Source organism: Tamandua tetradactyla, chromosome 12 (genome assembly GCF_023851605.1).
Source record: "Tamandua tetradactyla isolate mTamTet1 chromosome 12, mTamTet1.pri, whole genome shotgun sequence".
In the NCBI taxonomy this organism is placed as follows: Eukaryota; Metazoa; Chordata; class Mammalia; order Pilosa; family Myrmecophagidae; genus Tamandua; species Tamandua tetradactyla.
In genome coordinates this window covers 40,103,491-40,119,015 of record NC_135338.1, presented here as the reverse complement: position 1 = coordinate 40,119,015, position 15,525 = coordinate 40,103,491, and the positions used below count along the sequence as shown (strand labels likewise).

At 34.9% G+C, this 15,525-nt stretch overlaps 1 protein-coding gene across 8 annotated transcripts in view; it reads left to right on the top strand.

Annotated features, from left to right (window-relative positions):
* Positions 1 to 15,525, top strand: part of CEP128 (centrosomal protein 128) — a 667,241-nt gene that overhangs the window by 374,766 nt on the left and 276,950 nt on the right. Inside the window, exon 20 of one of the 8 annotated variants that reach the window (XM_077123225.1) lies at positions 7,956 to 8,123. The exons of the other annotated variants lie outside the window; for them this stretch is intronic. Within the exon in view, the coding sequence (XP_076979340.1) occupies positions 7,956 to 8,002 (47 nt within the window). The 3' untranslated portion in view covers positions 8,003 to 8,123. Of the gene's footprint in view, positions 1 to 7,955; positions 8,124 to 15,525 lie in introns of those variants that run through there. 8 annotated transcript variants of the gene reach the window in all.

Genomic DNA, 15,525 nt, shown 5'->3' with positions numbered 1-15,525 from the left:
CTTGGGCATTATGATCTGGACATGTTTCACATTGGATATATTTACACTGGCCCTATTTCTTAAGTGCCAAACCCATTTCTTCCTCATGAGTTTTTTGCCTATTGTTCCTTCTCCACCTCATACCCCTGCTCCCCGTAGTTGCCTATGCCTGTGTACATGACTTTGGCCTCCTTGTGCTCTGGGTCTCAGCTTAAATGTTACCTTCTCAGAAATACATTGCTTGATCACTTAATTCGAGTAGGTCCCTTCCTTATTTCTATCTTGGCAAGCTATTAAAATATTTACTTCAGAGCACTTAAAGCAATAATTTTATATGCATATATGTTCACGTATTTATTTATATATTGTTTTCCTCACTAGACTGTAAACTCCATGAGGTCAGAGAATATGTCTGTTAACTTTTCTGTAGTAGATGCTCAATATGTATCTGTTGAAAATAAATATTTTCTTCCTAGTACCTGAATTGCCATAATTGCATAGTAAACTGATCTTCCTAACTTCATGTTCTCATTTCTCTGTTTCATCTGCAAATATTGCCCAAGTTGTAATAAATACTGTCTAGCTCTTTACTCCTCTCTTTCTTCTAATGGACCCTCACTCATATGGATGGTTGAATAACCAAGCCCAGTCTGGCCTAATACCTCACCCTCCTCACCATGATGATCATTTCAAGAGATATGATCCAGTCCAGGCCATTCTGAATCCCTCTTTCAATGAAAAAATTCAAATTCAAAATAGAACAGAGAAGCTCTTTATGTTTTTATCATGACACTGAAAGGTTATGAACCTTCTCTGTCAATGACCATATTCCCTGACAAAAGGAAAAAACTATCCATAATAGCAGAGGAATAAGCCAGTATTCAAAAAGAGCCCAAGATGTGTTGCAAAAGATAGTTGTGATGGTATTAAACACTTGTACCTGCTTACCCTCAGTTTTGCCTATGCATGCTTGGTCAGAGTCACCATTACATTCTTTCTTTTTTTTGCTTGAACTACTTAAACTTGACTTTTCTTCCCTTACAAGTAGAGTCCTAGCAATTAATATTCTCAACCACTTTCCTAACTACACATAGCAGAACTGTCAAGATAATTTACTTTTTTTTCCAGCATTAAATTTAAAAATGCTTCTACAGGAGACGGACCCTTAATATCTTGATCTATAAAAAAATAAATAAATAAATAAATAAAATAAAAATAAAAATAAATAAAAAAATAAGAAAAGTAAAAATGCTTCTTAGTATCACTACAATATCATGTTAAATTAGTTTTACTTAGTTTGAAAAATGGTGGTTCTACTTTTTCTGCTGCCATATGCCTTGTGTCTATAATCTTTACTTTTGTTCTTTAAATTTCTGAAAACCTAGAGAGATAAAATATCTATGTATGATATACATATAATATAAAATGGTTATATACTTATAGATTATATGACTTCGTTGCTAAAATTAGTCTTTTTCATCCCACCATTGAAACTAATTGCTTAAAAAATTTTGAGCCAACATTTTTAACAAGTATTTAGAAATAAATATTAAGAAACTTTAATTTTGTTGAAAAGATAAGAATGATGTAAGGCACCTAGTATATGAAACCATTCCTGTGCTAGAACTAATGAATTGGCATTGATAGAAACTTACATTTATGCCAGTGATGTCATTATAGTTCCGTTGTGTGAGACTTGTTGGTGATGTCACTCTTATCTGATTCATATTGTCAACTATGTGGACAAGCAATAGGCTCAACATTTTGGCGTCATTAAATTACATGACTTGAGTTTTACATGATAGAGGCTTTGAAAAGTTGCATATGAAATGGCATACCAAAAACAATGATCAATTTCACCCAATATTCTGATTCTAAGAGAAGATGTTCAACATCATTAGCCATCAGGGAAATGCAACTCAATGCCACTATGAGATACTGCTTAACACCCGCTACGATGGTATCATGGTTAGGGACATGTGTCAACTTGGCCAAGTTGTGGTACCTGTTTATCTGATTGGGCAAGTGCTGGCCTGTATGTTGCAATGAGGACATTTCATAGGATTAGGTCATGATCACGTCAGCTGCATCCACAGCTGATTCTGTAATCAGCCAAAGGGGAGTGTCTTCTACAATTGGTGATGCTAAATCTAATCACGGGAAGCCTTTTAAGGAGGATTCATAGGAGACAGGTCCCATTCCTGCTTCGACTGGTGAGCCTCTCCTGTGGAGTTCAGACCATCCATTGGAGTTGTCGACTTCACAGCCTGCCCTGTGGATTTTGGACTCTACGTTCCTGCAGTCACATAAGACACTTTTATAAATTTTATATTTGCATGTGTTCCCTGTTGATTCTGTTTCTCTAGAGAACCTTAACTAATACAGATGGTTACAATCAAGAGGCAGATAATATCAAGTGTTGGTAAGGAGATAGAGAATTAGAACTCTCATACACTGCTCTTCTAGTTTTCTAGCTGCCAGAATGCAACACACCAGAGATGGATTGGCTTTTAATAAAAAGGGATTTATTTCGTTAGTTCTTCAGAGGAAAGGCAGCTAACTTCCAGCTGAGGTTCTTTCTTATGTGGAAAGGCACAGGGTGATCTCTGCTGGCCTTCTCTCTAGGCCTCTGGGTTCCAACAACTTTCCCTGGGGTGATTTCCTTCTGCATCTCCAAAGGCCTGGGCTGACCTGTGAGTATTGAGGTGAGGTATGCTGAGCGCTTGAGCTGTGCTACATTGAGCTCTCTCATTTAAGCACCAGCCAATTAAATCAAACATCATTCATTGCAGCAGGCACGCCTCGTAGCCGACTGCAGATATAATGAGCAACAGATGAGGTTCACCTACCATTGGCTCATGTCCTCAGCAACAGAACTAGGCATGTTCACCTGGCCAAGTTGACAACTGAATCTAACTACCGCAACTACTCACAAGAATGTAAAATGGTTCAACCATTTTGGAAAACAGCCCTACACTTCCTCAAAAGATAAAACATAGAATTACCATATGACCCAGAAATTCCACTCCTAAAAAATGAAAGAGAAATGAAAACATATGTCCACACAGACTTGAACATGAATATTCATAGCACCATTATTCATAATAGTAAAAAAATGGAAGGAACCCAAATGTCCAACAACTGATAAATAGATAAATAAAATATATACTCATACAATGGAATTTTATTAGGCAGTAAAATAAACAGAGCACTGGTACATTTTACCACATGGAATGAGCCTTGAAAACATTATCCTAAGTTGAAAGGAGCTAATCAGAAAGAATGACATATTGTACCATTCAATTTATATAAAATGTCCAGAACAGACAAATTTATAGAGACAGAAAGTGGATTAGTGGTTTCCTAGGATGGTAATGGGGGATGGTATAGGATGGGGAGATTGGGGAATGATGACTACGAGTACTGGGTTTCTTTTTGAGATAATGAAAATGTTCTAAAATTTAGTGTGGTGATGGTTGTATAATTCCGTGAATATACTGAAAGCCATTGATTGATTTCTACAAGTTAAATGAGTGAAATGTATGGTATGCAAATTATAACTCATTTAACCCTCACCACAACTCTGAGGTAGATGCTAGTACTGTTGTCATTGTAAAGATGAGGAAACTTGAGCACAGAGAGATGAAATAATTTGCCCAAGGTCACACTAGCCTAAATGATTGTATTATAAATTAGATTGAGCCACCCTCTTGCTTAATACTCTCTATTGACTTTCTTCACTCTTTTGCCTTTTTCACTAATCACCAATCTGTCTGGCATTTCTCCTGTCCTGCCACAACCCAAATGTATTCTTGCCTTGGGATATTTGCACTTATTCTTCCTTCTGGTTGGAAGGTTCTTCTCCCAGAATTTTCCTCCTCCCATCATCCCATCATTTTGGCTTCAATATTGCCTCCACATGGAAACCTCCTTTAATAACTCTATCTTACTGTCACATTCTTTTATTTATTACATTTATTAACATTTGAAATTTTTTTCATATATTAATTTTATATGCTTCTGCCTCTTCCCAATAGAACAGTGACTGGCAGATAGTAGAAACTCAAGAAAACATTTATTGAGTGATTTACTTGTTGAAGGGTAGGATTACATATATTTTTTCAAATTGTGTTTAAGCCCTATTTTCAGAGGATAAAATATGTGTGGGAAGACTATTTCTCTGCCCTGACTAAAGACTCACTGTAAGTGTATATCCCCAATGTTAGTATGATGACTTCTTTTGAATAAAATCATCCTATGTAATAGATATTTTCTAATTTCTAACTGTTATTTTGTCCTTCCATTGGTTTACGCTGGGAACTTGTCTTTTAATAAGATAATTCATTTCCCTATGTTTAAATTATTAGCAATATTGCTATTCTTAAAAATTGTCATTTTTAAATAAGATGTTACCCTACTGCTTCTAGAGTGCAGTTTTAGGATTCTCGGGTATGGGATATGGGTAGAGAATGTGAAATGTGGGGAAGGTGTTTCCTGACTGTTGGTTTCTTGGGGTCTTTGAAGTGATGGATTCATGGTCAGCATGGAGAAAATGTGGAAAGTTTAAAGTTTACCTATTAGCGAGCTTAGGTAATTTTCTTTGTTTGTCTTGACTGATTTTTATTTATTATAAGATAACATCAAGAAACTCTACAATATCAGTGATGCCTTCTTTCCTCTAGTTATACAAACATACATACACCTGCTCAGGTATGTACACACATATCCCCACAAATGCAATTTAATGTTCAATTTACGCAATGACTTTTACAGCTCTAGCCTCCTTTCTATTACTTTTCTGCTGCCTTCCTAGCTCAGAATCTCAGAATGGTGGTATTTATGTTCTTATGAGAGAAATGACCTTGTGTTTGTATGTGTCTGTATGTATTGCTCCTTGGCAATACAATAAAAACTAATACGAATTCATGAGGAAATTTTAAAATTCTGATTGTATACACACCTTCTAAAGAAAATATGGACTTGTTTAGGAAGAATATTATGCAATTAGATTTCTGAGATACACATTTTGATACTTTGCTACCTATACTGAGAAAGAGTACAATATTCAAGTAACTTTATTTTTTTTCAGAATATTAACATTGGATCCTGTGTGCATACATAATATTCATGGAATTGAATTTTCTAAATTTCAGCAGAGCTAGAAAAATAAACACAGGATGCTAAAAAATAAAATGGGGAACTGTAGCATTTGATGGCTAGCCTCCAGTTGCTTTTACATAGTTTCTAATAACCAAGATTTTCCATGCATCTGACTCTTGTTTCTTTGAATAAATAGGTAGTTGTCTGATGATAAATACAATCTACACAAAATTTAAAATGAAATCACTATAATCATTTCCAGCCTTCTTTTTTTGTGCAATACCTATAAGTGATACTAAGCAGAAGCTACTCTATTAAAAAAAGTATACTTTAAATGCATACCCAAAAATAAACATACTATGTCCAAAACAGTGGAAATTCAAAGAATAATGATATTGTCCCTGCTCTAAGGGAGGTTACAGTCCAGACTCTAGATATGTACCTTTTGGTCTTTTGTATAGATATTGATGAAGTGCTGTATATATAGGTAGCAAAGTCATCAACTTTGCCTGTGTGAATCAGGCAACTTAGAAAGGTAATATTTCAATTAGCCCTGAAGGTTAACTAGGTGTTTGCCAAGCAGAGAAGGAGGCAAAGGAAACAGCCCACATGAGGTCACAGAGTTCTGAATATGCTTGGTGAGAATGTAGGGAGAAGTTTAAGGGGTGAGAATAGATTAAATTTCATCATGTGAGATGTACAGAAAAGATGAACCTGGAAAGGTGTCTTGGTATCAGATTCTGAAGTATTAATATCAACTACAGTTTTTTAGCAAGTGGATTTAGTGAATCATTTCATTTATTTGTAAGATAATTCTAGGAGCAGGCTTCCGACCTGTAATACCTCCCACAAAAAGTGCTTTTTTGAAACCTTTTCTATTATTATGGATAAGACAGAGCTACAGTACTGTTGAACTTGGTAGTATACCCATGCTTGCATTGATTGCCCTCTGGTAGTATTTGATTAAGGTTTATGTTCTTTCTTTCCAGGTAGAGCAGGACAATATGTGGCAAATGCTGGAGTTAGTTCAACTTTGTATTTTACAGATTAGTATTAGCTGGCGTATGGCATTTGCAAGTAGACAGCTGATCCAGCCAGCTTGATTTAATAAAGGAACCCAAGGCTCAGGGAAAGTACATTCATGATTACTACTGAGTTGTTCGGACATTAACAGTGGAAGAGCTGGTATGTTTCTGACTGAGCTAGGTTGATTGGCAGAATTTCTAGAAGGCCTCTCATTAAACACATATTGAGGTCTTGATGATTACTGTGATCTCAAGCTGCTCTTTGACTAGGCATCTGGGGAGCCTGTTTTGTATCTCTTACTTTAGACTGCCTTTTCACAGAGTGAAGAGTACCTGGAACTACAGAGACATGGCTACTCAATCATACATATTCAGTCTCCTTTCTAAACCATGTACTGTGTCGCTAGTATCCCCAAATTCCCTGACAAAACTGCCAGAGGACACTTGGAGGAAAAGTTCAGGCCTCTTCTCTGGGTTTGTGTTCCTGAGGACACTATGTATCTCTAGGCCCAAGAGGTGGCTGAGGAATGGCTGTCAGAGGTTGGATTTGAATGGTGATTTCCACGCTTATGTGCTTGAGACCCCTCATCGTGCTTGATGGAACCTGGGTAAGAAGGGACGGTCACAGCTGTGTATTCTACATTTATACCCCCAAAATTTTGTGAGGTCTTCCTCTTCCTGTATCTGATAGAGTTGCTTAAGAGTACAGAAATTGATGTGACCGGAAGCTATAATACAAAATTGAGATTAGCCAATTGAATTCTTCAGAAGTAGTATATATTTCTTTTTATTACAGTTACCCTGACCCCTTACTGTGTTAGAGGTAAATCCTACCTTTAGTGTTCACACTTCTACCAGTCTTTCCCACCCCATTGAATTCTTTTTGTTTTTTAATTTAAGCTTAAAAAGTTTGTCTCTAAAGAAGGTGCTTGAGGGTTATTGAATTGTGTTGCAAAGCACTGATTCCCTAGCATGGCCATGTACAAATTGTGTAGTCATTGGAATTATACTAGAAGGAACAAATTAATATCAAAAATATCTGTGTGCTTAGTCAAGTACACAATTGCTTACATCTTGCTTGTATTTATTTGTACTCAAATAGGATAATCAAAAGTGAATGAGCATGCAAATAGTTAAATAAGTAATTGCCTTTAGGGCTGTAGAATTCTTTTCATAAACATTGATACTATTACTGGAGCTTCATATGTATTTTATCTTACACTTGCATCTTGATTGTGTGTGTTTGAAGGGAAAGTGATTATTTTTTGTGTTGAATACTATGAAAATATAATATGGTGTGTGTGTATACTGCATAGTCTCACATATCTGTCTTCAGATCACATTTTAAAGAGATTGTTCTTTTCTCATCATTAGGAAGAAAAAGGGCAAATAATAAAGGACTAATGTAGAGTAGTTACAGGAAAGGTGTCGTAAGTAGATTAGTTGATTTTATATTGTCTCAGTCCAACATATAACTCAATCTGTAGAAACAATGGAAACTACTTCTTGAGAGCAGGAAAACAAAGAAAAAATTAGGTATTTTCTCATGTAAACCAAAAGAGCTGTTTTGGTTTTAACTGCCATACTTTATTTCTCTGAAAAGAATGGATGCTTATTTTATTTGGTGAGTTATCACAATTTAATGCTCTGGAGTATGCAAATTAATTATTTCAGCCTATAAATTTTTTTTTATCACTTTAAAGAAGGCTGTTGAACAATTTGGATAGCAAATGCTTTATTACCAAAATCATATTATGAACTTGAAATTGTTCTGTATAAATGTTTTGTTAGACTTTGTACATTGTTAGTTCTGGTTATTCTGAATCACTTTTGATTTGTTTTTTTATTCAGTTCAAGAAAATATCCAAGTAAAAGCCAATAGACTACATATGCTGTAAAATTCCTATCTGATTATAGACCATTTGGGTAGGCTGACATGTGGATCAACCAACAAGGGTGACCTTTTCTGTGGTAACTTTAAATTGTAAGTGACTTGCTTTATTTTATATGCATTTTGTGGAAAGTGTATATATAAAAAACTTGTTCTTTTAATATTTGTAATTTTCCAAATATTTCATGGAAAAGTCATAAATTGAGTTTTATGATATTGGCAAATTACTGCTTACTTCTTCATAACACTACTTTTTAATAATTGTTTCAGTAAGTTGTACAGAAATATGTATGAATCCAGTCAGATCCAAAGTAGATGGAAGTGTGCATGTGTATATGTGTATGTGTATATAATCTTTTTTGCATGTGTGTTTAATCATAATGTCTTAGTTTTCCTACTATCCTATACTCAATACAATTTCATACTATGATGTGAGAAAACAAAATTAACAAGGTCTTTTGTCAAGTAGCACATAATGGAGTAAAGCAGCTGAAAACAACAAAAAATGCTCAACCTGTCTTTATAACCCTTTGATAATGGGAATTATGTTTGCCTTAATTTATCATGAACTCATTCTGAGATTGTCCATACTTGTCTTAAACAAATAGCTGTCTTTTGCAAATAGCTGTAAGTATAGAATATTCTGCTCCACAGTGGCCCGTGGTTGAGATGTAATTATTCTAGAATTAAGATAAAATGTTCCTTATGTTGTCTGCTTTTTTTAAATTTTTAAATAAGAGAATTCCTGTTTTCAATCATTCTATCTTAGTTACCCTGTTTTTAGATTTGGCACGTTGCTTTGGAGTATGAAGTGGAAACATGAAAATCTGCTTGTAGTATTTGTGAAAAATTATAGAGGTAAATGGGAATTACATATTGATCCCACTATAGGTTTCCAGTTCCAGATTATGCTTTATTTCATAATGTAGCTGTCCATAAACAATTAGATTTAGGCCCCTACATGTATCATATATTATTTTTAGGCAGAGCAAGTATTTCATTTGTAAATACAAAAATTGTTGTAAATGAGGAATTGAACCACATAGAAAAAAATCCATTTGATAAAATAGAAGAGAAGAGCTTATCTATTTTAGTGATTGGCACATCATACTTTTGGAAAGAAAAAAAATCAAACATCATAGAAATGCCTTTGCGTCCTAATTTAGTGATTAAAATTAGGGTAATCCCAGTACAAATATAATAATTTTTTTAAGACTGGGTCTTGAAAAGTTGATTATGAAATTCATTTTGAAAATATTCAAGATTAACCAGAAAAACTGAAAAAGTAGAGCAAGGTTAGCTCTACTAGACATTAAATTATAATATAAAACTTCTATAATTAAAAAAAAGGAATATAGAGAACAATGAAGCAGAACAGGAAATTCAGAAATCAATTGAATGAATGAACTTAGATTACAATAAAGTTAAACTTTCATATCTGTGGAGATGCATAGGTTTTTATCGTTGGTATGCTAGGATAACTGGAAATCCATATGGAAAATAAAAATAGATCCATTCCTGACACCATCCACCAACACATATTTTAAATGGACCTGAGATTTAAATGTAAAAACCGAAGTCATACAAATATTAGAAGAAAGCTGGATAAATGCCTCTATAACCTGGAGGTAGGAAAAATTTTCCTAAGTATCAGTTAAAATTCAGAAGCAGTAAGGGAGAAATGTTTGATAAATTTGTTTTGCATACAAATTTTTAAAATAGAACACCAAAAAACACCATATGCAAAATTAAAAAAAAATAATAAACTACAGACTGAAAAAAAAATATTTGCAAGTCTTTTTTTGGTTTTTACAAACCAAAGGTGATACCCTTAATATATAAACAGCTTATTGAAAACCAAACATTTGACAGTGTCTGTGAGGTTTGGGATTGTGGGGAAATAGACGCTTTCATACATCATGTAGGGGAAGGCAAAATAATACAACTCCTTGGAAGGTAACTTTGAATCTAGTTAATTTATATAAGCATTTACTTTTTTTTTTTTTTCTTTTTTTTTAGTAAGCATTTACTTTTGATTCCTTAATCCTTCTTCTAGAAATCTGTGTCAAACATCCAATGGTAACAGTACCAAATACCCAGTGAATAAGACTACTTATTGCAGCACTTTTTTTTTTTTTTTTTTTACATGGGCAGGCACACAAAATCGAACCTGGGTCTCTGGCATTGCAGCACTTTTTATAATAACAAAAGACTAGAAATAGCCTAAGCTAACTGATCCATAACCAACTGTGGTCTGGTTTAAGAAAGAATGTACATCCACAATATGTAGTAATATGCAGCAATGAAAAGGAATGCAAATATCTCCACATATAATTGCATAGTAATCTGCAGAATATACTTTCAAGTAAAAAAAATGCAGAGAAAATGTTTATAATATGCTACCATTTGTCTGAGAAGGGGGGAGGTTATGAATATATATAGCTATTTAAATATATATATTTTTTTTTTTAAAGAAAAAATAAACCCTAATGAACTTTTTAAAATCTATAGTGGAGAAAGGGATATAAAGTACTTATTTTTATAAATTTAACTTTAGAACCGTGTTAAGTATTTTATATATTAAAATAAAATGAATTTTAAACAAAAACTCAAATAATCAGAAGGGAGTGCCCAGTAATTGGCACCACGTCAAATGAACACTTCATCAAACAGTACTTGGATGACTATATATTCTTAATGGCTTATACTTTGAAAAAGTACTTTGAAAAGACATTGGGAGCCACAGCAGCACTAGATAAATCATAGATACCAAAATAACACTACAGACCTCTGAAAAGTAAACTATCATTGGAACCACAGCCTACAAAAATAAACCAAGACGCATGTTTTAATATCTAAACAGGGTGATTGCCTGATTAAACAAAATATTTAAATAGAACCCAGAGTCTCCTAATGTAATAAACAAAATCTCCAGAATACGATGGGAAATCATGTTTCATAAAATGAATGAAGAAAACTACAGTTTGAATGAAGCAAAGACCATCTATTGATGCCAACAATGAAATGAATCAGTTGTTGGAAATATCGAAATGTATCTCCAGGTAGAACTACATGACATCCCTTGTTCCTGTTATTATTGTTACAAAACAAATTAACAAGCATTAGGGACTTATAAATAAACATTTTATTATTATCAAGAATTCTGTGTGTAACAAATGTGGTTTTAAAGCATCCGTCACAAAAATAATTTAAAAATCAATAATAAGTGCTGTTGAAACTAATGAAAACATTTCTTTCTCACCAAAGGTATAGAAAGTTATAAAAAAGAATGAAATGGAAATTATGGAGCTGAAAAAGATAGTAATAGAAAGAAAAGCTTGCTGGATGGATTCAGTAATGGAATGGAGTTTGCAGAAGTTCTAATCAGTAAAATTTAGGACAGAATATTAGAATTTACCCATTCTGAAAAAACAGAGAGAAAATAGAATGAAAAATAAAATGAACAGAGCCTTAGTGACTTTTGACGCAATAATAAAAGATCCAAAATTTGGAGTCCCAGGAGAAGAGGAAGAGTGGGACTGGAAAAGAATTTGAAGAAACAATGTGTAAAAACACACGAATTGACAGATCCAAGTAGCTAAGTAAACCCAAAACAGGGTAAAGCTGGAGAAATCCATACCAGGACACATCATAATTAAACTTTTGAAAACTAAAGATAAGGAAAAAATCCTGAATGCAGTCAAATAACAATGAAATAATACTTACAGGGCAATGTCAATTTGAATGACAGTGGATTTGTCATCTAAAATCATCACAGCCTAGGCTTACACAGGTGATAACATTTTATAGAACTTAATATTCCCATACACTCACAATTATATATGTGAATATAATTAAAAAGGAGAAATCTATAAAAGATTGGTGAATTGTTTCAATGTTTATTTCCTGATGGTGATATTATAGTTTAGATTTGTCAAATGTTACCTTGGTGACTTTGACTAATTCTGTGACACCTTGGGCCCAGAGATGGAGTGCTGCAACCCTGAAGGGGAAGAGAGGTAGGGTGAGGAAGAGAGACAGGGGCGTGGGGGGGGGGGGGGGATTAGCAAGGGAGGGAGGGAGGAAGGAACTGATCAAAGACAAAAATAAAGCTTTTTTCATTTATGATTTATTTCTTATGGTAACTAAATAGTTGATGAAGGAAATGTTCTCTTTATAGAAATATTCCAACTCATAAATGAAAAATGAAGGCTGGAAATAAAATGCCATTATTTTGCATCTCCTAACTTATTAATAGATTTTCTAATCAGTGGTTGATAACAGAAAAAGAGGAACATCTAGATGATATGTATCTCCAGATAGAACTACATGACATCCCTTGTTCCTGTTACTATTGTTACAAAACAAATTAACAAGCATTAGGGATTTATAAACAAACATTTTATTATTATCAAGAATTCTGTGTGTAACAAAAAATGTGGTCAAAGTATTTATCTTTACTGCATGATATCAAGGTCTCAACTCACAAGACTCAAAAGCCGGGGGTGAGTCCACAACTAGGCATTAGAATCATCTGAAAACTCATTCACTCACCCGTCTGGTGTCTTGGCTGGGATGGCCTTAAACTTAGGAGTGCCTAACAGAGAACCTACATATACCTCTTCATGTAGCTCCATTTTCTCACTTTATGCTGACTTCAACAAGACTCATCATGTAAGTTCTTTGAGTCTGTCAAAGCATAGTTGTAGTAGACTATATAGAAGTGTGTGTATGTGTGTATATATATATATATATATATATATATATATATATATATTTATACTTATACATATACATACATATATATATATACTTACTCCAGTGTCTCAGAATTCTAATGTGCATAAAGTCTTCTCATATATATTTATATAATAAAATATGAAAACATACCTGCATCTGTCTATGTGATGTTACATTTGTTTTTGAAACCCATAAATAACTATTTTCAAAGACCTAAATTGTGAATTTTATTTGGAATCTGTTATCTCTTTTTTTCTCTTACTCTATGGTCATCTTCATTCTTCAATTGAATATTGGCTGCTAAAATACCAGTTTAACTTTTGTAAAATCTTGAATTATCTAGGTCTACATATTAAAATTATTTCCCCAAGACTCAAATGGTCATTCTTAACTTAATTGCATGATAAGGAACAAATGAAGGTCTTATTTTTAGTGTGTTTTTTCCATTTCATAAGCATTTGCTTTGATATTCTATCATAAATGTTTATGCTCCCAATCAAGGAGCTCCAAAATACACATGATAGCTCAAAATTTTCCATGTTTTTTTGCCATTTTCTGTTTTGTGCATTTGAAATCAATAGTTCTGTCCTCGAGTTCGCTTATTCTTTCTTCTGCCTCTGCAAACCTTCTGTTGTGTGTCACTAGTATATTTTATTTCACCTATATAACATCTTTAATCTCTGTGATATCTGCTATTTTTGTATTTATTCTTCCAAATTTTTCTGTATGTTTTTCTAGTGTCTTCTTGATCTCGTTTATGTCATTAACTAACCTATTGATTTTATTTAGTAAAGTTATATGAAGATCTTTGATTAGTTGTTCCAAAGTCTATATCTTTTTGGGTGTTTCCATTTGGTCATTAGGCTGAGTTATATCTGTCTACACTTTCATATGCTGTGTGATTTGCTGTTGCTTTTGAGGCATGTAATTATCTTAATTGGTTTACTTTGGAAGTTGATTTCCTTCGGTAGTCTAAAGTTTTGTATTTGCAAGACTGGTGTGGGGCATAACGTGTGGCATGGAGGTGGGTTAGTACACAGAGATGGGCATGGGTCAGGGGTGCTACACTGGTGCCTGGGAGCAGGGGGTGTGGGTCGTAGGGTTGTGGGGAGCAGCATGTGGAAAGTAGGACCAAGGGCCAGGATGTGGATGTGTGCAAGCTCAGAGGTGGGTCGCGGGTCGCCGGGGTAGGAGGTTTGCCAGGACATAGATGGCCACATGTGCAAGGGCAAGGTGCAGTTTGCGGGGGGTACAGGCCATGGGTAAGTGCAGGGTGCATGTAAACAGGTTATGGGGTGTGTGGGGTTCTGACACAAGTGTGCAGGTACATGGGTGTTAGGGCATGGATGTATGCGTGTAGGGGGTGCCAGAACAGGGATGCATGTGCACAGAGCAGGGGATGCGAGATGTGAGTCTGCACAAGAGCAGAGTGTCACTGTGTGGCACAGATGGGCACGTGACCACCTGTGGGGGTGCAGGGCAAAGGGATGCCATGTGTGTGGGCTGGTAGTGCTAGGGCAGGCATGCGTGGGGTGGAGGGTGGGGCGAGGATATGCGGATTGGAGGAGTGGGTTGGGAGTGCTTGGAGCCCAGGGGTTGGGGCTTGGGTGGGACATGGGAGGCGGGTGTGTCGTGGGTCAGAGGGGTGCTGGGTATGGGGCCTATGAGCATGGAGCTTGGGTTGAATCGTGGGTTATGGGGGTGTGGCAAGAGTGGGTGTGTCATATTTAAGGAACATGCCTTGGCTTACTTCCTAATCCCTGTCTCCCTTTCCATGCACTCCTGATGGCTCTGGTTCTCCATTTGGAAAGGATCACATTAGACTTTTTGCACTAGCTGGATTGTCTTCAATTCTCTACTTCTCAGTGCCTCAGCTTTTTCGACCAGGGTCTCCCTATGTGGTATAGAAGACCGTTTTAGGTAACTTACATCCTGGAATCACTCTCCCAGTTGTTTTTCTGTCACTTCTCTAGCTGTTTGTAATAGCAGGCATGAACTCAACCTATCTTATTCCACCATCTTCCCTGCAATTTTCTTTAATTTTAAAAGAAAATAGGGAGGGCAGAAGCTATGGGTATGAAAGCATAGCATGAGTGGTCCTTGTGATAATACTTGTTCGGTGTCTTGACTGTTTTGGTATTCACAAGAATCTATATACCTGAAAAAAATTGCATGGAACCCCTTCTCCAATCACAAACACACACGTGTGCCTGCAACAGCTGTAAAGTCTGAATAAGTTCTGTGGATTGTATCTGTGCCAATTTCCCGTTTGTGATAGTGTACTCTACAGTTATACAAGTTGCTACCATTGGGGAAAACTGGGCCAGGGATATATAAAAGATCTCTGTATTATTTTTTATAACTATTCGAATCTACAATTATCTCAAAAAAGCTAAAAAAAAAATGAACAATTTTAATATTTTTGAAGTGGAAATTACTTATAAAAAGAAATTGGATATCAAACCCAATTAAAAGCAGTAAACATTTTTTCTCACTTTTTATCTTTTAGCTTATGAATTTTTAAATTTTAAATTAGAAAAAGACTTGAATGCATTCTTAAAAACTGATAGTGCTATGCAAAAGATCCTTCATATGTGCTATGACAAACATAAAGTCTACCATAAATTTTAAATAACTGAAAACTTATTAAGTAGATGGAATATTAAACAGAATACACTGCCATATCATGGGGGATGCCATAGAGACTGTCAGTTTTTAAAGTGGGGACTGTCCCTTCATAGATTATTTGTTCTTTATCTTCTATGTTACAAATGAAGGTACAGACCCATG